Genomic DNA, 25880 nt, shown 5'->3' with positions numbered 1-25880 from the left:
GGAAACATTTAAGACAGTTCAATGACAACTTAAATTTCTGACTAGTACCTAAATGTGCCTTGTATATAACAGGGTGTTACGCGTGCCTGCGTACTTAGCCGTGTCTGACTCTTTGCAACCCTATGGACTATCGCCTGCCAGGCTCCGCTGTCTGTGGGATTCTCCAGGCAAAAATACTGGAGCGGCTGCCAAGTTTCCTTCTCCAGGGGATCCTCCTGACTCAGGGACTGAACCTGCATCTCCTGTGTTTCCGACACTGCAGGTGGGTTCTTCACCCACTGAGCCATGGGGAAAGCCCTGGCATGTAACAAAGTGATGTTCGATCGTTAGATAGTCACTCTGTATCTCAACTAGCGAAGAATCTGGATACAATTTCACCTAACGCTTGCTCTAAAAACATTTTTCTCACTGAACAAATAGCTCCAAATGAATTATGTAGGTCAATATCTTTAAAAGAGGCAGTTCCCATGTTATTTTTTCCCCCATGTTATTTTATAATCTATGGTCGTTATAGCTGTAGAAAAAGTCAGAAGAAATATTCCTAGAAAAAAACAAAGGGTCTTAGGCAACTAAGAAATGAAACATTATGCTTTTTCAAAGAGAGAAGGAACTTTATTTCCTTCCCACTGATACCTCAAACTAGCATAGAGTGAATGTGGTTAGCTCATCGAAATCCATCATGCCACCTGGAAACAGGGCTCTCGGCCCAGGGACCGGAGGGAGCCCTGCCTGCGGCACCTGCAGCTCTTACAAACTGAGGCCACTCAGTGCAGGGCGCTTGTTCTGGATGGTTATCACCAACCCTTTCAATAGAACAAGAAGACTGAAGCACATGGTCCATGGCTATGTTCCTTCTTGTCTGAAAGAAGCTCTAAATGCTAGTTAAACCCCTCCCCCCACCTTAAAATAGTCCGCAGGAGAAAGAGAGACATAACTATCTATCCACACTCCAGGGTGAGCATCTCAGAACCCCAGCAGAGAGCTGCTTGCTTTGCTTTCCACAGAACAAGTTTCTACCAGGAGACCCAGGTGACCCGGGAGGTGTGACCAAGCAGGGAAACAACCTGCCTGAGATCACCAGAGTGAAAGGAAGACTGCTGCTTCAGTTCTGAGACATGAAAGGGTATCTGCAGTCCACGTGCAGGGAGCAGTGAGGACCTGGCATCCCAGGGCCACGTAGAGACTAAATAGAAAAATTCAGTTCAGTTGCTCAGTCATGTCTGACTCTGCAACCCCATGGACTGCAGCATGCCAGGCTTCCCTGTCCATCACCAACTCCCGGAGTTTACTCAAACTCATCTCCATTGAGTTGGTGATGCCATCCAACCATCTCATCCTCTGTCATCCCCTTCTCGTCCTGCCTTCAATCTTACCCATTATCAGGGTCTTTTAAAGTGAGGTGAGGCCACCTTCGCATCAGGTGGCCAAAGTATTGGAGTTTCAGCTTCAGCATCAGTCCTTCCAATGAATATTCAGGTCTGATTTCCTTTAGGATGGACTGGCTAGATCTCCTTGCTGTCCTACATCACAGTTCAAAAGCATCAATTCTTCAGCGCTCAGCTTTCTTTATGGTCCAACTTTCACATCCACAAATAAAGAGACTAACTTTTGGTAATTCCTAAAAGGCCCCATAAGAACATTAGAAAACTGCTTATTCATAAAGATCATAGAACAATTCAGCCCCAAACCACTAAACCAATGCCTCTTTTGTAGGACTATATGGTACCTGCCATGTCTTGAAATCAATTAAGAAATCATGACAATTTCAAATTCAAGGAAAATATGACTAAGATATAAAACATATTTTAACAGGGAAATACATAATATAACAGATTTTGTGTATATAAATGCTTATGCTAGGTAAAAAAGAAGAGAATTAAAAGTCATCTAGAAATTTTTAAAAAGCCCCTTGGAAATCTTTATCTTTAAAAAGATAAAGAACTGTCTTTAGTGGAAGCCAGATGGTACCTTAAATACTATTTGTATGAATTGGAAGTCTGGAGTGTCAAGTTTAAGGTGAGAAATGGTACAGTAAGAATTCTAAACAGCTTCTGATAATTAAAGATGCACCCTGCTACCCCAGAATCACTCTCTCTCACACACACGCGCGCACACACACACACACACACACACACACACACAGATATATACATGCACCCACACAGTCTATAAGAAATAAAGTGAAATACTTAACAGAAGAAACCATCGAAGGACAAAGGAAGGAAAAAAATAAGAAGGAAACAGGTGAAGAGACACTCATTAGTCATTTAGGGAATGCAAATCAAAACCCAATAAGGTACCATGCCACACCCACCGGATGGCTAAAATTAAAGAGACAGGTAAGAACAAGTGCTAACCACTTACTAACTCAGAGAAAGGGGAATGTTCACACACTGTTAGAGGGAGTGTAAAATGATGCAGTTGCTTTGCAAATATTTGGCAAGTTGCTCAAAACTTAAACAGAATTACCATATGACCCATTCCACTCTTAGGTACACAGCCAGGAGAAATGGAAACTTGCATCCACACAAAAACAAGTACACTAATGTTCATATACAGCAGCACGATTCATAACGGTCAAAAACTGAAACAGCACCATGTCCATGAACCGACAGATAAATAAAACATTCAGCAGAGTACTTTCTGACCATAAAATGAATGAGTCCTGGATTCACGATACAGTGTGTTTGAAAGCATGCTAAATAAATTAGCCTAATACCTACACATATGCCTTCCACCTACAGAAGCACCTAGAAGAGTGAACCAACAACACGCACAGAAAGCCCATGAGTTAGTGGGACTGGTGGCTGCAGGGAGTGAGCAGCGACAGCTGATGGGCGTGAGCTGTCTTATGAGGCTGACGAACCGGTCCGGAATTCAACAGCAGTGATGACTATACAATCGGTGAATACTCTGAACACCCACCCATGAGCTGGGCACTTAAAAACCCCAGAGACACAAGTGGAAAACCAACCATTCCAATAATTATACTAAATGTAAGTGAACTAACAAATCAAACACTGCTTAGTAGGAAATTTATAGCTTTGGAATGCCTATATTGAAAAAAGGCTCATAACCAGTACTATAACTTAAGAAGTAAGAAAAGGCCAAAGTAAACAGAAGTAATAATAAAGACAAATCAATATAACAAGAAAGATTTTAAAAAGAAAACGAACAGCAGGTAAGGTTAAAAGTTGGTTCCTTAGTAAACATTTTAAAAGTTGATAAACCTGTAGAAAGAATCAACTTCTAGAGGGAAAGAGAGACAGCACAAATTACAACATCAGGAATGAAAGTGGAGCCACTGTGGGTCCTACAGATATTAAGAGGATAAGAGAATATTATGAATAGCACTATGGAAATGAATTTAAAAACTGAAACAGACAAATTCCTTGAAAAATGCCAAAATGACTTACCAAAGTCATGACTTAAGAAATAGACCATCCAGAAGAAAAAGGAACCCTCCTACACTGTTGGTAGCAATGTAAACTGGTACAGCCACTATGCAGAATAGTTTGGAGGTTTCTCAAAAAACAGAGAATAGTGCTAGCATATGGTCCAGCAATCCCACTCCTGGTATATACCCACACAAAACTATAATTCAAAAAGATACATGCACCCCTTACGTTCACAGCAGCACTATTTATAATATCTAAAGACACGGAAGCAACATAAATTTTCATCAACAGATGACTGGATAAAGATGCGATACATATAAACACAGAATGTTTCTCAACCGTAAAAAGAATGAAATAATGCCACCTGCAGCGTCATAGATGGACCTAGAGATGATCACACTAAGTGAAGTGAGACGGACAAACACCACACGATACACTCACATGTGAAATCTAAAATATGACAGACTTACCTATGAAACAAACTCACAGACACAGAAAACAGACATGTGGTTGCCAGAGAAGGGGGTGAGGGGGGAGTGATGGATTGGGAGTCTGGGATTAGCAGACGCACACGGGTCTATACAGAATGGATAAACAACAAGGCCTGTTGTATAGCACAGGGAACTATATTCAACGGCCTGTGATCAACCACGGAAAAAACGGAAAAGAATATGAAAAAAGATATACACGTAAGATTGAATCGTTCACTTTGTTGTACAGTTGAAATTAGTGCAATACTATACTTAAATAAATTCTTTTTTAAAAAAGGAACTTCCTTGGTGGTCCAGTGGTTAAGATTCTACCTTCCATTGCAGGGGGCCACAGGCGTGATCCCTGATCAGGGAACTAAGACCCCACATGCTGGCTAGTGTGGCCAAAAATTAAATTTAAAAAATAAATTTTTTTTAAGAAATAAAACATCCAAATAGCCTTAATCTATTACAGAAACTGAATCAATAATACTCAAATAAAACCTTGCACAAAGAAAACTGCAAACCCAAAGGCTTTCAGTGGTGAACTGTTCAAAAGAAATTACACAGACTTTCAGAAACCAGAGAAGGGAAATGCTTCTCAACCCATCTGCCAAACCTGACAAAGATTTCTAAGCAAATAAAAGTACAGGCCAATATTCTTCATCAACATCCTCAAAACAGTAGCCAATAGAATTCAGCAAGAGACAAAAGGGACAGTACTTTATCACACTTCATGGTGAAAGGCTGTGTACTTCCCCCAAGATCAGGAACAACACCAGCGTCGTGGCCAGCACAGTAAGACAAGAGAAGGAAGCTCCTGGGACAGAGGCTGAAGCAGAAGCAGACAACAGAAACTCCTCGGTTATCTGCAAGACCAATGAAGCCTCAGTAATAAGGTCAACATAAAAAGATCAACTGTATTTTACATATACTGGCAACAAGTAGCTGGAAAATATAAAAGCTCAAGCACAAATGGAAAGATGCATAATATCTTTACACTGAAACCTTACAAAATTCCTGAAATTAAAGAAGATAAACAAATGGTGAGATACATATCATGGTCAAGGACTGGGGAATTCAACATTGGTCAAAGTGTCCATTTTCTGTAGCAGGCCTTTTTTAGGGGGTGGCAGGGCTGATAATTTTTAAATCTGTATACTAAAAACCCAGAATAGTCAAAACACTTAAAAAGCAAAAATAAAATTTAAAAAAGGTGGAGAACATTCTCAATTTCAAGACAATCTGATACTTGAATAGACTGAACATGCATGAAATTCATAAGTAAAAAAACGTGGACACTGACCTTCTGCTTCACACCATAGACAAATACGAACTCAAAATGCATCATAATGTCAACTGCAAAAAGTTGAAACTATAAAACTAACAGAAAACCTCAAAGAGAATCTATTGACATTAAACGTATGTCCTGATTTGGAAATATTAATAACATACTAGAAAAAACTGACAGATTAGACTTCAACAAAATTAAAGCTTATCGTTCTTTAAAATACAGTGGCAAACAAATCGGTAAGCTACACATCAGGAAAACACAGTCATAGCCTGTTATTTACCTCATCATCAGGGAGATGCAAATTGAAACCACAATGTTACTACATTACATGCAACAGAATCAGTAAAATGAAAACCTGGGTAAAATTAAAAATAACAAATGTTGGCAAAGACACGGAGCAACTAGAGTGGTCAAGAAAACAAGTCTGGCAGTTTCTTAACATCAAACATACTCTCCTATGGGACCCAGCAATTCCCAGGAAAATGAAGAGACATTCACAGAACCCTGCGCAGATGTTCACAGCTGCTTTATTCCTTCCAGCCCCACTGGAGTCTGCACACAAGTCCACCACTTAGTAGACAGAACACCTGAGATATTTTTGCACTGGATACAACTGAGACTCCTCCCTCAAAGGAACAAAGTACTGACATGAACAGCAGCATCAGCGAGCACCATGCGCTCTGGGCTTCCTGAAAGACGCGGACACACAGAGTGATCCCAACCAGAAGAAGCTCTGCTGCTGCTGCTAAGTCACTTCAGTCATGTCTGACTCTGTGTGACCCCATAGACGGCAGCCCACCAGGCTGCCCCATCCCTGGGATTCTCCAGGCAAGAACACTGGAGTGGGTTGCCATTTCCTTCTCCAGTGCATGAAAGTGAAAAGGGAAAGTGAAGTCGCTTAAGGCAAAACAGCCTGCATCCATAGGAACCAGATCACTGTATAGGATACAGTGGGTTTCTCTGGGAGGGTGGGGGTTAGATTTAGTGCACAGGGGCACTTTCGAAACGTCATATTATCTTGAACAGCGTGCTGACTGAGTTCAAGGAATTAGAAACAAGAACCTATTTTTCTAAAAAAGGGCATGCAAACTATGACCCATGGACCAAATCTGGCCTGAGTGTCTATCTTTAGCCTGTAAGCTAAGAATGTAAAAATCATTCTTTTTTAAAAGTTGGGAGAAAAAAGAAATCAAAACAATATTATTTCATGACATATGAAACGAATAGAAAATTCAAATTCCACTGTACATAAAACTCTAAAAAAAAAAAACAGTCACAGGGACTTCCCTGGTGATCCAACAGCTGAGATTCATGCTCCCAATGCAAGGGGCCTGGGTTCAACCCCTGGTCAGGGAAGTAGATCCCATATGCCACAATTGAGACACAGCACAGCTTGCTAGTTAGCTACCTAGCTAGCTACTTAAATAAATGAGTAAATTAAAAACACCCACACCCAGTATCAGCCATGAAGCACTGCTCTCCCTGCTACTAAAAGCTCCAGACTGCTCCAAGGATGTCATAAGTAATTTAATTTAATCTCACTCAATATTATTATTACTAAATAAATTTAGTAATGGGTATGCTTATCATTCCCATTTTACAGGTGAGGCAAGTAATAGAGAGATGATGGAACTTTCTTCTCTCTCTTTAGTTGCTAAGTTGTATCCGAATCCAGCAACCCCATGGACTGCAGTTTGCCAGGCTCCTCTGTCGATGGAAATCTCCAGGCAACAATACTGGAGGAGGTTGCCGTTTCCTTCTCTGGGGGATCTTCCCAACCCAGGAATCAAACCCGGGTCTCCTGCATTGCAGGCAGATTCTTTACCAACTGAGCTATGAGGGAAGCCCTTTCTTGGCTCCACATAATAGCTAAGTCTTAGAAGCAGGAAACAAAAGCATTCATTTGTACAAAATCGTCTTTATTTACGGTGGGATGAAAAGAAAGCCTCTGAGAATACTGAGCACAAATTCACTCTAAATGCACGTGGATACCACTGGAGAGACAGAGTAACAATCACTTTGGGCAGTTCCTTTCAGTGGAAAAAGTAAAATTCATTGCGATGCTTCCTTGTCTGAGTGATCACTGCACACAGGTGTATTCAGTTGCATAAATTCACCTAACTGCAGGGTAAGGAATGTGCCTTTCCTGTGTATTACTACATATCATCATCAACAAGCTTTTAGAAGGCTGAAGCCTGACTCCAGACTAGTTAATTCAACCTGGTCAACCAGATCTCAAACTTACTTCACCATTCAGAAATGTTTCTGTTTCAGTATACTTATCTCCTTTTTTCTAACACAAACACTTTATGTTTTCTGAAATGCTGTGACATATCACAGGTATGCTCTGCCGAAGGCCAGAACCAACACTTGCCTCCCTGGACCAGCACAGAACAGCGGGACCAACCAATGCTGCGCCACACCACCCCGCAGGACAGGGTGATGATGAGCACCGAGGGCACGAGGCGGCTGAAGGCTCCCCGCTCCTTCTCTCCTTCAGAGACTCAGTTTCCTTCAGCAGCAGAAAAGTCACCAAAGCAGTGCTGCTCTGCATTACACCACCCCCTGAAATTTCAGGACATCTGACTAGGATCATTTGTTTGTTTGTTTAAATAAATTAACATCTGATTTCAAAAGAAATTGTTTAGGAGTAACCAACATAGTGCTGTCACGAGGAAGAAGCTAATGTTAAGAGGCTGGGCACCAGCACACAGCTGCAAGAGACAGAACCCATGAGGAGGCAGCTCTGCAAACTGTAAGCAAGTATTTCTTGTGCTTCATCATCGCCAACACACCTGTGAAGACAAGGCCTAAGTATGTAACAGGAAATTCCAGTACAGATTTCAAATGTGCACAATGAACTAGGAAAGGCGTGCGCTGGACAGCTCACCAGGCTGGAGGCACTGGGTCGTCACCTTCACGCCCTGCCAGGCCTTTGTGCTGTGCTCACCTCGCTCCTCAGGCCTCATCCACTCACTCACTCCTTCCTGGTCTCCTGTGTTCCATACCCTGGGGACCACACCTCCAAACTTGTCACCCAGCCTACAAGGCCTACTGGGCTCCCATTCCTGCGGTGCTGTGGGCACTGGATTCCTTGAATGGCTAGGCATGCAGAGATGAGTGGGGAAAGAAGGTGGCGGTGGGCTACGCAAGCCCCACACGTGCACAGTGACAACCAGCCAAGGCGATATGAACCCCCAGCTGGGGCTGGGCCCTGTCTTCCCTCCAGCTGAGAGGTGTCTTAGATGATTTCCAACAGAAAGCGGTTTAATCGTGAAGTCTCGTTTTATATGGTGGCAATGAATCAAAATTTAATAGGGCCAAGATTCTGCAGCTCAAATCAATCACATTTCGGAACCACATGGGACCTTCTGCAGCCCCTGGGCTTCAAGCCCAGGCGCAGCCCTCCCAGCTGCACTTCATGAGTAACTCTGCTCCTCCTGCATTCAGCCCTTACTGGCTCTGCCTTGGGAAGCACCCACGTGAAGACTCAACTCCCTGGCCCTTCTCTCAAACACCTGCGTGCTCTGCAGACTTCAGAGCACTTGCTGTGGCCAGAGCACACACTCTGTGGTGGGACCCAGGACGGAGGGTCCTGAGGGCGTCTGTCCTACAGCACCCGGGCCAGAGCGAGGTGAGGCGAATGGGGCCCTTGGACACTGATGAGTCATAGGTGAAATGAAACACCTCTGGAGCGAGCAGCCTGGAAATGCATCGTTTTGAATCTTTTTCTGGGGGGCCATGCAGCATGTGGATCTTAGCTCCCTGACCAGGGACTGAACCTATGCTCACTGCAGTGGCAGTATGGAGTCTCAACCACTGGACCGCCAGGGAAGTCCTGTATTTCTTTAATCTTAAACGGGCCTTTCTTTTGACTGAGTGACAATACTTCCAGAAATTTAAAATAAGAGCATAATTCACTAGGCGTACAAGCCTTTATGTCCAAGGCTATGTGAAATATGTTTGTAACAGTTAAGAGTTAAGGCTCAAATGTTCATCTACTAAACTGGGGTATCTGACAATCCCATTTAGAGAAACATCAGTTATGATAACTAAATGTAAGATAGGAAAAAGTGAAATCACATACACAGTATGACTACAACAGTGCTTAAAAAACCCCACAGACTCCCAAGCCACAGCTCAAAAAGCGAACCTTTCCTCATCGTGTCTGAGTGATAAGGTGTATGGTTTCTTCCTGCTCTTTGTTCGGCATGACAGCCTGGACACCCCTGGGGACGGACAGCACACTCCAGAGCACCCAGGAGAGCGCCCCCACGGCGTCAGGGCGGCTGAGGACCACGATGGGTGCAGGAGCAGCTCACCTCCCTCACTCACGTTGTACCCACAAGTTGACTCCCAGTCCTGACAGGCCCCTAAGAGTGAGCTTATTACAACAGAAATATTCCACACACCGCCTTTTGTTAACTGTCTGAAAACTACAAACCATAACACCCCAAACTTCTGTCTGGACTGCGGGACCAGGACTCGGAACCCCATCCAGTCTCTGCTTCCCAGAAGCGTCCTGCAGTTCAATGCCATGTGGGAACGGGATAAAGAGAATGGCTACTGAGTCCCTGGAAACAAGGGCTGAGGCCTGAGCAGGAAAAGCCTGTACTTGATGACAGAGATGAAATCCAGCTCCATGTTTCTACGTGTCTCACATGTAAGGGAGTGGGTGTACTTGGCGGCTACGGTGTGAGAGGTCCAGAAGCTCCATCTCAGAATGATGCTACTGTTCACAGGAACAAGAGACACAGACCCAAGGGGCAGAACTGCAGTAAGAATCTAATTTTGTTAGGCGTCAATTTACCAATACTGGAAACAAAGATTAGGTCTACATTGAGAGGAAAACACTCCATGTGACTGTGGTAGCCGGGGAACCGAAGCGTTAAGGGCTCTAGATTTGCGAGAGTGGAAAAAAAGACAGTAAAATGAAAACTCAGCTGCAGAAGCAGCGAAAGGCAGGGCCCGGAGCCCCATGTGAATACACTGTACTCTCGGCCGATGATCTGCTCAGGTTTGCTCCAGGAGATACGAAACATCACTAGGACTGGTTAATTCCTTCCGCTGACAGAAGAGAGAGGACTGGGATTACTCACGTGATGTCCCTTCGCTGATAGCAGCCCTGGAGCAGGCGGGCGATCAGGTCGCTGATGAACTCCACGTCATCTCTGTGGAGAGCTGCTTCTAACTCCTGAGGAGGGGGAGACAGGGACGAGAGCTCAGACTCAGAGGCAGATCCCCAACCCCTGCCGGCGGCCCTCCCCCCTCACCACCGCTGTCCGTTCTGGCCTGGTGCAGCTCTTTGATTTTCCAGGCGTTCACTCCCCTACTGCTCTTACCAACCTCCATCTCTCTCATCTGCACAGGCAGACACCTCTTTTTGTAAGTCAGTACCATTGCTTCTCGGCCTTTTGGCTAAGACCAGGTGTATAACTCAATGCCAGCACAGTCACAAAAGAGCTTAACTCATGTAAACAGGCTGTCCTGCTTTCTATTTTAATGGAGGAGTGTAATGGAGCAGATATGTAATTGATCAGAAAGCATTCATTTACTGAAGAGTTTCAACAAGTAAGCCAACTGCAACAGCTCTCCAGAATCATGCCACTTGGAATGTTTCTGTGTGCACACAGACTGTCGGACCTAATAGCAGTGAGGCACTGCCCGAGCAGGGGTCGGGGGGGCGAATTCCAGGGGACGGGCACATGGGACTTAGGCAGAGACGGCACACATACTCTAAACGAGGGTTCACTGAGGAGCTACAGGGACAGAAGTGACAGCTGGGATTCGGGGGACCCTATTCCTTCCCTTCTCAAGCTCCCACAGTGAACAGTCACCACTCCCAGGACACAGGCCCACGTCCAGCCGGAGGCCGTCCACCTGCTGGGCAAGCCGACTCCCCAGGATCCACTCTGCTGGTGGTGTGGCCGGCTCATAACCAGACTCTGAGGGTCTTGTAAGTGGGCCCAAAAGCGCCAAGGGCACCAGCTTCTGACCTCCACACTGAGGAGCAGGCAGTGTACACAAGAGGAGGTCCACGTCTACTAGAAATACAGGGAAGGTCTTTTGCGCGACATTTTAATCCTTCTGTGTATTATTCTATGTTCAAAAGTTCCCAAGTCTGTAAACACGCCGATAGCATCATGCGACACAAGCATTACCAAGCACACTAACTGACAGAAACAAACAGCTGAGCCACCCTGAGAAGGAAGGGGCCCTGGACACCTTGAAGGCCAGGGCCTCAGTGTGGGAGCACAGGGCCAGCCTGAGGGCGAGCGTGGCCGGGATGTGCACACCTGCCACAAGGGCGCCTGCTCTTCTGGGCAGACACCAGGGATGGGCCTGAAATATCTGCCATGTGAGCTCCGAGAGGGACTTCTGACGCTTATGAATGCAAGTCCCACCCTGCCTCACATGTCACCCACAGGATACTGAAACGCACCAAACACAACGTTCCTTTGTAGACATAGCTCGACTATACTGTGCCTCAAACTCAGAAGCACCTAGAAAACAGACCAAATCAGACACGGTGACTCGGGAGAGGCACTTTCCCCGGGGCCCTGCAGGACCCAGCCCGCAGAGTCACTCACTGCTCCATCAGAGGCGGCGGCGCTGCCCCTGGACCCAGCTGTCCTCCCCGCGGCGGCCACAGGTGACCAGGGCTCCCTGCACGGCCTCCGCTCTCACGGCCCTGCGCCCAGTGTCACAGAGAGACAGCAGAGGCAGGACAGCAATTTTAATCCCACTGAACAAAAAGAGGACTGGCTTATCAGTTAAAATTTTTTCACTTCAGTGGATACAGAGTTTGAGATTTGCAAGATCAAGACGTTCTGGAACAGATTCATAACAACATGAATAGACTTAACACTACCAGACTGTGCCCTGACACTTAACACCACTGGGCTGTGCGCACTTACACACACACAGCGCTGGACCATGCCTTGACACTTAACACTACTGGGCTGTGTGCCACACACAGCGCTGGACCGTACCCTGACACTTAACATTCCTAGACTGTGCACACCGACAGAACACTACCAGAGTGTGTCCTCACACCCAACACTACAGACTGTGTACTTATCACATCTACCAAAGTAGAGTTTATGTGTCTTTGACCACAATTTGCGGGGTGGTCCCACAGCCCCAGCTCAGGGGAACCAGCCCCTGAGAAAAGACCTCCAAGGAAGCCCTTGGCACCCAGGCCTGGAGGCCGCGTGCATAGCACGCGGGGAAGCGAGGCTTCCTTGGGGGAGAAGAGTTCCCAGAACTTGCCACATTACAAGTATCCCCAGGCAGAAGCTATGGTGATTTAAATGAGGTGATACTTAGAAAAGCCAGACCAGCCCCATGCACAGTGAATGCTCCATAACACGTGAGCACTGCAGTTAATTCATTCTCAAGTGACAGCATGTAGAAAAACAGACTGAAGAAACAAAGTGCTCTTTTCAAAAATCAGATTTCTGAACAACAGAAGTTCAAACTTTAATACATGGCCTGTATGCATGATGCTTTTGAACTGTGGTGTTGGAGAAGATTCTTCCTGCTGCTGCTAAGTCACTTCAGTCGTGTCCGACTGTGCGACCCCACAGATGACAGCCTACCAGGCTCCTCCATCCCAGGCAAGAACACTGGAGTGGGTTGCTATTTTCTTTCTCCAATGGAAGAAAGTGAAAAGTGAAAAGTGAAGTCGCTCAGTCATGTCTGACGCTTCGTGACCCCATGGACTGCAGCCTACCAGGCTCTTCCATCCATGGGATTTACCAGGCAAGAGTACTGGAGTGGGTTGCCATTGCCTTCTCCGAGACGACTCTTGAGAGTCCCTTGAATTGCAAAGGGATCCATCCAACCAGCCCATCCTAAATGAAATCAGTCCTAAATATACACTGGAAGGATTGATGCTGAAACTCCAATACCTGGGAGTATTGGCCACTTGACGCCAAGAACTGACTCATTGGAGAAGACTCTGATGCTGAAAGACTGAAGGCAGGAGGAGAAGGGGACCTCAGAGGATGAGCTGGTTGGATGGCATCACCAACTCGATGGACATGAGTGTGAGCAAGTTCCAGGAGTTGGTGATGGACAGAGAAGCCTGGCAGGCTGCAGTCCATGGGGTCGCAAAGAGTCAGACTGGACTGAGCGACTGAACTGAACTGATGCATGAGGCAATCAAACTACCTCCAAATCCAAGTTATTCACAGCTTCACTACTTCCACCTTCAGCCCAGAGCCCAGACTAAGGCAACCAGGGTTTTTAAACACTCTTCCAAAGTCCCGCCCCGCCACTCCTCCTCACTCCACACCCCTTGCTGTATTCTCTTTTCACTGTGGGCACTGAGCTGTGAGCACAGAAATCTGAACTCTGCCAAGATGCTCTGGGACAGGGGAGGGGGGAACAACCAGCAAATCACCGAGAAGGGACCAAGCAGGGCTCCTGAGCGTCATGCTCGCCCTCCTTGCAGCTGGCGTCACAGCTCATTAGGGATGAGCCTGTTCAGCCCTGGGACCTGGCAGTAGCTGCTGAGAAAAGGACCCCAGGATGAGCCGGGAAGGAGTTGGCTGGTGGGGGCAGGGTAGGGGCCTTGAGCCTGTGTCGTGGAAACTTATCCCCAAACAGGGAGAACATTCTGGAGAAGCAGCCCAGGAACATCACTAACTCCTCCACGCCAGCACCACTCAGCAACTGCTCTGCTCTCAAAGCTCAGTGCAGGGCCTCCTAGCAGTGGACCCAATCCCGAGATCCCGAATCTTCTTTATCTTTTGTTAAACAAGGTAGTAAAGACAGAACAACTTTCTTTCCCTCAACTCCAAGGAAGAAGGGAGATGACGTACATGCACACTCCAGGCACAAAGACCCCACTAAGTTTCCCCAAGGAGGGAAAGGCCTGAGGAAACAGCTACCTGGGCCTCACTTGATGTAAAAGGCACAGATCTATCTCACCTGCACAAGGACCAGCTGCAAGCAGTGGGGATCACGGTCAAAGGGGCTTCCACGCATGCCCAGGAGTGGGCTCACAAAGGAGGTGCAAGGCAGGCCCTCCAAGGGCCATCCCAGCCGCTCTCAGGGAGGCTGCCTGGCGAGCAGGCCCAGGCTTCAGTAAGCACCCCTGGCACTTCGGCAGCTGATGCTTCTAACCTGGTGTATAAATTACCTTCATCCCAACGGCTGCTCGAGACAGTTCACACCGTATTGGCAGCTCTGCGCTGCAGACACGACAGCCATCACCTGTCATGACCTAGGGAGCAACTTTCTAAAGGAAACCACACAGCTCCCCTCAGGCTGAAAAAAACTGCTCAAAGCAATGAATGTATAAACCTACATGAATATGCTTGTCTGAAAAGGTATAAATTACCAAAACTGGCTCCAGATATTTAAAAAGGGGTCTGAAGTTACATACGTCTTCTCCCACAGGCAAGCTCCAGAATACAGAAGTAACTGCTGAGCACTGAGGAGATGGGAGCATCTCAGCAGCCCAAGAGGCTGGTGCTGACGAGCCTCAGACCAGGGTCGGAATCTGGACTTCACATGGAGACTGTGCCCTTGGAACCCAAGGCATGTGGCTCATGGCGCAGCTTCCTAGAGAGCCGGGTTTCCTCTGATGGTTTTGTTTTCATAATTGTAACTTGTGGTCATTTCGAAAGGTATACTATTCTTAACTTAAACATGTGAATGAATTTCAGAAATAAAACTGGAGATGTGGTCAGACAACTTATGTCAAAGCTACTTCAGCCAGAAGCCCTAGACCCCTGGGGTTAAGCAGCCCCACTCCTTGCTCACCACTGGACTGGCCAGAAATTAATTTAGGTGTAACCAGCGAAATCAGGGAGAGAAGCAAAAATCAAAACTGGAAGTTAATCTGAGCGTGCTGTGCAGGCCAGGCCAACACAGGGCCAGGGTGAGACAGTCCCAGGCCCAGCGCAGGGAAGACACCAAGGACGACAGTGAGTCAGGGCAAAGGAGGTGAAAGCGGAGCTGCAGGAGCAAAGTTCATGAGATGCTGCCAACTGTATGTGGAAGGCAGCAGAGAAGAGGACACCTCGGGGAACAACTTTTAATACTGCCCCCCAGCCCCTCAACAAAACAATGTATCTCTAACTGATGAGACACTGAGTGGGGGTGGGGCAGGGACAGATACCAAAGCGGGAACACCCTGGTTGTTCATGTGTGACCACGCCCTGGTCTCCTGGGGGGCAACAGCACAGAAAACTGGGTGCATGACGTGGATGTGCGGGCCCTCTCATCTGCCAGTCAGCTCGGCCTCCGTGGCCTCGTGACAGGGGCTCACGAGGGAAACAGCCCCTGCACCTAAAGACACGCTCTGTGCCTGGCTCCGCAGCTCATGCCCAGGCTGCCAACAGGCTGGGAGACACCCTCTCGGGGAGCATCGCAACTGGGAGGGGTCCCCATTCCCGGAAGAGATGGCAGCGATTGAGAATGAGCTTGCTCAGCAGAGGAAGGGCCAGGACATGACTAGAGAAGACCATAGACAGGAGCCCTGGAGCAACCAGGCTGAAGGATGAATGTGACTGGAGGTTTCCAGAAATGCCTGCCATCAATCTACAAGGAGAAATCAGCAAAGACAGGACAAACTAGCAATGACCAGGGTGTGGTTATAACTGAGAGAACAGTTCTGAACTCACTGGGAAAAGAAAAAGAACGCACTAACCCATCTGGAAAATTATTCAAGAAGTGGGAATACCAGACCTGACCTGCCTCCTGAGAAATCTGTATGCAGGTAAAGAGGTAACAGTTAGAACTGGACATGGAACAAGAGACTGGTTCCAAATTCAGAAAGGAGTACATTAAGGCTGTATATTGTCATCCTGCTTATTTAACTTATATCAGAGCATATCAGGCAAAATGCTGAGCTGGATGAAGCACAAGCTGGAATCAAGATTGCCAGGAGAAATATCAATAACTTCAGATAGGCAGATGACGCCACACTTATGCCAGAAAGCAAAGAAGAACTGAAGAGCCTCTTGATGAAAGTGAAAGAGGAGAGTCACAAAGCTGGCTTAAAACTCAACATTCAGAAATCAAAGATCATGACATCCGGTCCCATCAGTTCATGGTAAACAGATGGGGAAACAATGGAAACAGTGACACTGAGACTTTAATTTCTTTGGCTCCAAAATCACTGTAGATGGTGACCACAGCCATGAAATTAGAAGACGCTCCTTGGAAGAAAAGCTGTGACCAACCTAGACAGCATATTAAAAAGCAGAGACATTGCTTTGCCGACAAAGGTCTGTCTAGTCAAAGCTGTGGTATTTCCAGTGGTCATGTATGGATGTGAGAGTTGGACTATAAAAGCCGAGCACCGAAGAATTGATGCTTTTGAACTGTGGTGTTGGAGAAGACTCGAGAGTCTCTTGGACTGCAAGGGAGATCCAACCAGTCCATCCCAAAGGAAATCAGTCCTGAATATTCATTGAAAGGACTGATGCTGAAGCAGAAACTCCAATACTTTGGCCACCTGATCCAAAGAACTAACTCTTTGGAGAAGACCCTGATGCTGGGAAAGATTGAAGGCGGGATGAGAAGGGGACAACAGAGGATGAGATGGTTGAATGGCATCACCAACGCGATGGACATGAGTTTGAGTAAGCTCCAGGAGTTGGTGATGGACAGCGAAGCCTGGCAGTCCATGGGGTTGCAAAGAGTCAGACACTACTGAGTGACTGAACTGAACCCGTCCTCATGCTGTCTAAAGGAGTTCCCGGGTGCTGACCCAGGCCAGTCCCTGGTGGGGCAGGGCTCTTCACCAGGCCGGGGAGAAACAACCCCTCTTCTGCTTCTCAGCTCCCTGATGAGGACGTGGGTCTGGGTGTCAGGAAGGTGATGTGTTGAATGACAGATGTCCATTTCAAATAAATAACAATGTCCTACTCCACAGCACAAGGACCTACATTCAGTGTTCTATGATAAACCATAGTGGAAAAGAACACGAAAAAGAATGCATATGTATGTTTAAGTGAGCCACTTGGCTACAGGGCAGTCATTAACACAACACTATCAACGAAAAAGCAAGACAGTTCCAGAAAAACATCTATTTCTGCTTTATTGACTATGCCAAAGCCTTTGACTGTATGGCTAACAATAAACTGTGGAAAATTCTGAAAGAGATGGGAATACCAGACCACCTGACCTGCCTCTTGAGAAACCTATATGCAGGTCAGGAAGCAACAGTTAGAACTGGACAGGGAACAACAGACTGGTTCCAAATAGGAAAAGGAGTACGTTAAGTCTGCAAATTGTCACCCTGTTTATTTAACTTATATGCAGAGTACATCAGGAGAAATGCTGGGCTGGAAGAGGGACAAGCTGGAATCAAGATTGCTGGGAGAAATATCAATAACGTCAGATATGCAGATGACACCACTCTTATGGCAGAAAGTGAAAAGGAACTAAAAAGCTTCTTGATGAAAATGAAAGAGGAGAGTGAAAAGTTGGCTTAAAGCTCAACATTCAGAAAACTAAGATCATGGCATCTGGTCCCATCACTTCATGGGAAATAGATGGGGAAACAATGGCTGACTTCATTTTTGAGGGCTCCAAAATCACTGCAGATGGAGACTGCAGCCATGAAATTAAAAGACGCTTACTCCTTGGAAGAAAAGTTATGACCAACCTAGATAGCATATTCAAAAGCAGAGACATTACTTTGCCAACAAAGGTCCGTCTAGTCAAGGCTATGGTTTTTCCAGTAGTCATGTATGGATGTGAGAGCTGGACTGTGAAGGAAGCTGAGCGCCAAAGAATTGATGCTTTTGAACTGTGGTGTTGGAGAAGACTCTTGAGAGTCCCTTGGACTGCAAGGAGATCCAACCAGTCCATTCTAAAGGAGATCAGTCCTGGGTGCTCTTTGGAAGGAATGATGCTGAAGCTGAAACTCCAACACTTTGGCCACCTCATGTGAAGCGTTGCCTCATTGGAAATGACCCTGATGCTGGGAAGGATTGAGGGGCAGGAGGAGAAGGGGATGACAGAGGATGAGATGGCTGGATGGCATCACCGACTCGATGGGCATGAGTCTGAGTGAACTCCGGGAGTTGGTGATGAACAGGGAGGCCTGGCGTGCTGCAATTCATGGGGTCGCGAAGAGTCAGACACGACTGAGCGACTGAACTGAACTGATAATTCATCTAGACTTCAATTAAAAATAAATTTAAAACAATAAACAAATGGCCATTCTGAGACCCTGGGGCCACTGGCCCTGTCAGGGTTTGCATCTGCACACTGAGCGCCCGGCTGGTTGCCTGAAAGCACTCGAGGCAGAGCCAGCGCCAGGCCCCGCAGCACCTTCCGTGCAGGGACACCTGAGAAGCGTGTTGGGTGTGGCTCTGCTGGGCTAAGAAAGGCTCCTCAGCAAAATTCTCACAAAACAGTCATGAGGCTTTCCTGGTAGCTCAGTGGTATAAAGAATCTGCTGCCAATGCAGGAAACAAGGGTTCGATCCCTGGTCCAGGAGGACCCCACATCCCGCAGAACAACTAAGCCCATGCACCATAACTACTGAGCTCTGCTGCACAACCACAGCAGCGCGTGCAACGAGAAGCCCGAGCAGCCAGCCAGGGCATCTGTTGCTCCCCGTGCCTGGAGCGAACCCGCACACAGTAGCGAAGACCCAGTGCAGTCATAAATAAGTTATTTTCTAAAAAACAAGTTATGTAGAACATTAATACTGATCAAGTTCCTTCTATTACAGGACACTCACACAACTGTTTTATTTTGGGGTAAGAAATTAAGGAAGAGACAACAGCTTGAGACAACCTCAATCAATGCTAGTTCTGGCTGCCTGCAAAGACCACCGATTGAATCATTTTACAAGGAGGTTCCCTGGGTTGATAACAAGTGTTGAAAGTCACGTTAAATAGAAACATACAAGGGCTTATGTTGTAATGACCATGACTATGCACCCATGGAGCAACTAAAGGCCAAACTATCTTACGACTAAGCGAAAAGGGACTTGGAACAAAATTTTCAGAAATTAGTATTAAAATTCAAAAAGATAGAAGTAAGGCTGAAGTATTCTAGACACCTGCCCTTGAGATCTTCAAAAGTGGTTCTAGTGATGAAGAAATTTATGGGAATAAGGATGGGGGAAAAGCAATTATTTCTAAACTTAAAAATCCAAATGTTATCTCTTGTGTGGCAGAAACCAACACAACATTGTAAAGCAATTATCCTCCAATTAATTTTTTTTAATTCAAAGGTTTATGTAAAATCCCCAAAGTAAAATTTCCAAACAGAAATTTGACTATTTTATCTCTGTTTTGAGAAGTTTAAATATACTATGACACATCAACAGTCCCAAGTTTGCCTGAATCACCACGTTACGAAGATGGCATGTAGCGTAAATTTAAGCACCTGTGCAAAGTCTTCATGTTAACGCTACTACAGAAGGAACTAGGTCAGAGATCTTAATTCCTACTCTTTCCACTTCACCAAAAAAGCAGAGACCATTTACCCCGGACAGGGGAAACAGTATGGAGAATGATACTGAACAATGACCCCATTTCTTCTGAAACATGGCTTATTCAACATTCAAACAGACCAGAGTCACTGCCCACCCTCTACACCACCAGATCCCCTCCCAACCAGTTACTAACGCAAATCCTCCAGGTCACTTCAGATGCAGCCTTTTCTTCTCCAGGTCTCTCCTCCTTGTTTTCCCTCCTGTGTCCCCTCATCCTCCACATAAAAACTGGACTCTTTATCAAGCTGATTAGAAAAACAAATAAGCCAATATTTTCCAGTCAAAATTTACCATTGTCGGCAGTGGGAAATGTAAACTTCACAGAAGGAGGCAGTTGGAAGGTTTTAACAAGAAAAATACGCCTGAGGTTCTTAACAATTAGGTAGGTGACTCTGGGTTTGATTCAGGATTTTGATTCAAACAACCTGGAGAATGGAGGCATGACACAGGCAGACAGGAAAGAAGGTGGACCATGGGCAAGGAAATGACAAACAAGGCCTCCACATCCACGTGCCTGGCCACTCTTGCTGCCTCCTGTTGTACACGTGTCTGTGCAAGCGCCTGGGACCGCCAGGCCAGGACACAACTCGACATCAAACATCATACATCCACGTGAGACTTTACTCCTGATAGTGTCCTGAGTGTAGGATAAATGTTGACAGCTGCCAAAATTACTAATGGGGGGGGGGGGGCCCAGCGGGGAGGGGCGGGGGAAGAGGTGTAGACGCCCCCAGAGCAGACTCACCTCTTCAGGGATGCACAGCACCCTCTGGCCAGGCCACTTAGACAATGCACAAATTGGAGTAAAAACACCCCAGGCATGTGGTCGCCCTGAAAACTCTCTCCCTAGTCAAGAACTTCATCAGCTGGCCTTAAGCAACTAGACTCCTGGTTAATTATCTGCCTCCAACTAACTGAGAAACCAGTAGCTCTCGAACAGTGAAACTGCACTAAATGACTGACTAAACCTCAGGGGTGGTTGAAAAGAATCTGTGCAAAATATCGTAGCTAGCACCAGTGATGTACACTCAGCCTCTTTCTGACCAATCTGCACCTGAGCCAGCTCTAAGGCCCAGGCAGGAGGAGCAGGTAAATTTGTCCATGCTCTCCTCTGCCCTGACCTCCCTCCTTCTCCAGGCCTCAACTCCCTCCTCTTCCACCTCTGCAGGCTTCCCCTCCAGCTCCTCCAACTCTCCTGCAGGCCTCCTGCCATTCATACTCCACTCCCTCCTCAGAATCCCAAAACCGGGGACCAACAGAAGGACCCAACCCCCAGAGGGCCCAGCAGGAGAGCAAGCCCAGCACAAGGAGCTGCCCCATCCCATACCTCTGGCAGAAAGCCTTTCAGTCACCTCTGACCCTTCTCTCATTTTACAGCCTACGCAGCAAGGGGCCCAGCGGCTCTCCTGCAAATCCAATTCAGAAACTGTTGGGTCCTCTTCCAGCTGCTCTCTCAGCATCAACCCCTCAGGGCCTCCTAACTGGACCTTGCCCAGGGACATGACAGGCTCAAGTCAGAACAAAGCTCCAAGGGGACCCTGCAGGCAGCCCCCTGCAGACTCTCAGCCCTCTGACCCCAGTCCCCATCAGCCAGCCTCCTGCCTGCTCCTGCTCCTGGGGGACCCACAGTGCTCCTGCCACAGGCTGGGTGGCAGGACCCCCCCGTTCTGCACCTGCAGGGTTGCCCCAACATTGTCCAGTCCACCTACTGGGCTTTATTCTTCTAGTGAACCGATCACTTATTTATTATATGCTCAATTCTTTTCTTCCTTCCACTGTTATTATGTAAACCCCTTGAGAAGCTTCCTGGTTTTTACATGTGCCTGTTTCTCTAAACGCCCATGAGTAGTATTTAGCACTTGTGTTTGAAAACTGGTAAGGACCCACATGGAGAAGTCAATGGCACCCCACTCCAGTACTCTTGCCTGGAAAATCCCATGGACAGAGGAGCCTCGTAGGCTGCGGTCCATGGGGTCGCTAGGAGTTGGACACGACTAAGCGACTTCACTTCCACTTTTCACTTTCATGCATTGGAGAAGGAATTGGCAACCCACTCCAGTGTTCTTGCCTGGAGAATCCCAGGGACAGCGGAGCCTGGTGGGCTGCCGTCTAAGGGGTCACACAGAGTTGGACACGACTGAAGTGACTTAGCAGAAGCAGCAGCAGCACAAGGACCCACAAGCCAAGATTCCAGACTGAAGACTATTTAAAAAAAAGAGAGAAGCCCTAAACTCTAGCTATCCTGAAGGACAATAATTTAAAATACAAATATGGAGAAGCGTATAATGAAAATAAAAGCATCTGAAACATTTAATGACCACTTGGAAGTGTGGTCTGAAGTCATCTGTGAAAACTCTTTTCCAAAAATTTAATCTGGAGGAATTCACTTATAAAGCAGGCACAGGGGTTGGTCTCAGGTTAAATTAAGCTCACAGGCTCCAGGAGCCCTTCCAGGGTCAGTGCGGTGCAAACGACCTCAACTGACCCTTTCAATATTCTCTGCATTAAATGGAGAGCTCACGGCCAACTAACCAGCAGTACTTTTCAAAACTCACAAGTCTGTCCCCATCTTTACAACAGTTTTATTTAGTCTCCAGTTAGAAAGAAGGTCCTTCCTTCACGCCTGCCCACTACCCTGGGGAAGAGGGGCTTTCTGGTCCAGAGGCAGGCCCGCAGGCCACTCCCTTCTGCTGCTGCTTTCACCCAGACCCAGGCCCAGGCCCCACGGCGCACGTGTGGTGGACAGGGGTGTGCTGTGTTTCTTTCTCTGCCTGAGGCACCATCAGCCATGAACGCTGGAAAAGGGGCTTGAAAAATTACATCTCAGAAGCTGACAGATTATTAAGAAAGACTTACTTTGCTGGACAACTTACTGACATTGGTGAGAGGCAAAACTAAGTAAGCTGTACAGCAAAACAAGTTGCTTTGAAGGAAAAGAATAAACTGAACCAACATAGGAGGAGAGACATGCTCCTCCCATGCAATTAATTGAAACTTCTGTACAAACTCAACTTTCTGCTCTGCTGACAAACGACAGCTCGTTACATGCCTGCAGGAGAGTACCTTGTTTCCTTGATGCTGGGAATGAGGGGGCACCCACAACTGGGAGGAGGGCTGCTGTCCCCAAACAGGTCTCCAGGACACAGCAAAGGAAAGGGAAAACTAATCCAAACCTGAAGCTATCACCTGCAAGTCTGGGTGGAGATGGGAGACCAGCAACACTGACGAAACCCCAAGGGGCCATGTCCTGGGCAGCAAAAGTACTGGTGCAAATGTGACAGAGTTCTCCACTCAGAAAGAAACGCAGGAGGTGAAACACAGGATGCCGCTGCAGTATGAGGCATAGAATGCGAAAGTCGCCCAGCTGTGTCCGACTCTTCGCAACCCTACGGACCGTACAGTCCATGGAATTCTCCAGGCCAAAATACTGGAGTGGATAGCTTTTCCCTTCTCCAGGGGATCTTCCCAACCCAGGGATCGAATCCAGGTCTTCCACACTGCAGACGGATTCTTTACCAGCTGAGCCACAACGGAAGCCCAAGAACACTGGAGCGGGTAGCCTATCCTTTCTCCAGGGGATCTTCCCGACCCAGAGATTGAACCGGGGTCTCCTGCACTGCAGGCAGGTTCTTTACCAGCTGAGCCACCAGGGAAACCCTATGAGGCACAGACTCAGACCCTAAGAATAGCTGGCAAATGACAGAGACGCCACAACATCTAAGTGTCTCCATCCAGACGCAGAAACTAGAAGCTTCACACTTAAGTAAGAAGGGCAAGAAAATTGAGCCCCTTAAATCAGGCCCCCTCTCAAGGTCCAAAGTGAGACTCCAGGTTACAAGTGTAAACTGACAGGTGTCACAGGTGATAGGCTCCTGAGCAAAGGGTAAAGCTGTTTCCCACGGGGATGTGCGTCAGCAAGCCTGGAGGCCTTCTCTGGCACAAACAGACCAGCTGCCTCCTGCTTGGCAGTGGGATCCACTTTTCAGCTGGACTGTCCATCCTGACGCCCTGCACCTGCGCTCTGGCCTGCAACATGGATGTGAGCTATGAGGCTCATTGCACATCACTCTGGACCAGTCACCCTGCTGTTGCGAACCACAGTCCCACAAAACATAGCGGCTTCAAACCACCACCACTATGTTCTTTCTCACTCCGCCCTCAGTGGGTGGGGAGGTTGGAGCTGCCTGGCCTCAGGGCTCTCGTGTGCGGTCACCAGATGCTGGCCGGGGTTCCATCAGCTAAGGACCATCCATACTCCCAGGGCTCACATCCATGGCAGGCACTGCGTGACAGTTGGTCCCCCTACAGGGGTCTCCACACAAGTGCTGCAGTGTCCTCGTGCTGTGTAACACAAGAGCCGTTCTGCCCTAGCCTCAGAAGGCACACCGCCCCTCCCGCTGGATTCCACAGGCCCTGTGCGTCAAGCCTGATTCAGATTGGGAGGGGACAAGGGTCACTGGGACATGTCAGAAGCTGGCTGTTTTACACTCTTCTAAGTTGCAGTTACTAAAAGCCACTAGTACTAAGTTTGTCTCTGAAATCCACCAACAACATTCAAGCTATAATACTGACCTTCTCACTCACCGAATAGTAAGAAGACCGAACAAAAGCTGGCATATTGAGTGCAGCACTTTCACAGCATCATCTTTTAGGATTTGAAATAGCTCAGCTGGAATTCCATCACCTCCACTAGCTTTGTTCATAGTGATGCTTTCAAAGGCCCACTTGACTTCGCATTCCAGGATGTCTGGCTTTAGATGAGTGATCACACCATCATGGTTATTTGGGTCATGAAGATCTTTTTTGTATAGCTCTTCTGTGTATTCATGCCACCTCTTCTTGATATCTTCTGCTTCTGTTAGGTCCATACCATTTCTATCCTTTATTGTGCCCATCTTTGCATGAAATGTTCCCCTGGTATCCCTAATTTTCTTGAAGAGATCTCTAGTCTTTGCCATTCTATTATTTTCCTCTATTTCTTTGCACTGTTCACTTAGGAAGGCTTTCTTATCTCTCCTTGCTGTTCTCTGGAAGTCTGCATTCAGATGGGTATATCTATCCTCTACTCCTTTGCCTTCCACTTCTTTTCTCACCTATCTGTAAGGACACCTCAGACAATCATTTTGCCCTCTTGCATTTTTCTTGGGAACGGTTTTGATCACCTCCTCCTGTACAATGTTACGAACCTCTGTCCATAGTTCATACCTGAGTGGCCTAGAGGTTTTCTCTCCTCTCTTCAATTTAAGCCTGAAGTTTGCAATAAGGAGTTCACGATCTGAGCCACAGTCAGCTCCCGGTTTTGTTTTTGCTGACTGTATAGAGCTTCTCCATCTTCGGCTGTGAAGAATGTATCAGTCTGATTTCAGTACTGACCACCTGGTGATATCCACATGTAGAGTCCTCTCTTGTTTTGTTGGAAGACGGTGTTTGCTTTGACCAGTGCATTTTCTTGGTAAAACTGTTAAGCCTTTGCTCTGCTTCATTTTGTACTCCAAGGCCAAACTCCTGTTATTTCAGGTATCTGCATTCCAGTCCCTTATGAAAGGGACTTTTTTTTTTTTTGGTGTTAGTTGTAGAAGGTCTTGTATGTCTTCAAAGAACCATTCAACTTCAGCTTCTCTGGCATTAGTGCTTCACAAGTGACGGCAATGTCGGCTAGCTCACGCTGAGCCCTGGCTACGTGGTAGATACTGTGCCACCCTCTCCACATCCACTACCTCAACCTCCTGCACTGCCATGTCCCTAACTCAGCATTTACTGGAAATATCTGAGTAGCAGGAGGGCAACTGGAACCAGAGGTCAAGTTGAGAAGACGCCTGACCTGAGACCAAAAGGATGTAAAGCAGACAGCCACACAGAAGACAGAAGCGAGGGCTTTCCAGGCAAATGAAGCCACGGCTAAAAAGCTCTAAGGAGCTGCAAGGCAGGAGTAGACCTGAAGTGCAGGATGAAGTGGGCCTCGTAAGCTGAGACACGAAGAGTGTGTCTTCTGCGACAATGAACAGGAAGCGCTTGGGCAGCAAACTGACAGTCTGGATTTGTTTATTACTCCAGCTGCTGGTGGCATGTGCACTAGAGACCGGTCAGAAGTGAACGATGATCCAGACATGGGATGCTGGTGGCTGGCCTAGAGCAGCAGCAGGTCAAGGGAGGAAAAGAAGGGCAGATATTCCAGATCCAGGCTCAGAGTCAAACTGACACAACGGCTGGAAGGCAGGAAATGTGGAAGGCCAAAAACAAGC

General features: G+C 47.1%; 1 protein-coding gene across 1 annotated transcript in view; it reads right to left on the bottom strand.

The window, feature by feature from the left end:
- Window positions 1–25880, bottom strand: part of LOC102178253 (cat eye syndrome critical region protein 2) — a 117276-nt gene that overhangs the window by 30468 nt on the left and 60928 nt on the right. The window contains exon 2 of the mRNA XM_018048705.1: window positions 10262–10356. Within this exon, the coding sequence (XP_017904194.1) occupies window positions 10262–10356 (95 nt within the window). The remainder of the gene's footprint in view (window positions 1–10261; window positions 10357–25880) is intronic.

This window comes from Capra hircus, chromosome 5 (assembly GCF_001704415.2).
Source record: "Capra hircus breed San Clemente chromosome 5, ASM170441v1, whole genome shotgun sequence".
NCBI lineage: Eukaryota > Metazoa > Chordata > Mammalia > Artiodactyla > Bovidae > Capra > Capra hircus.
This window is presented reverse-complemented; position numbering and strand designations above follow the sequence as displayed.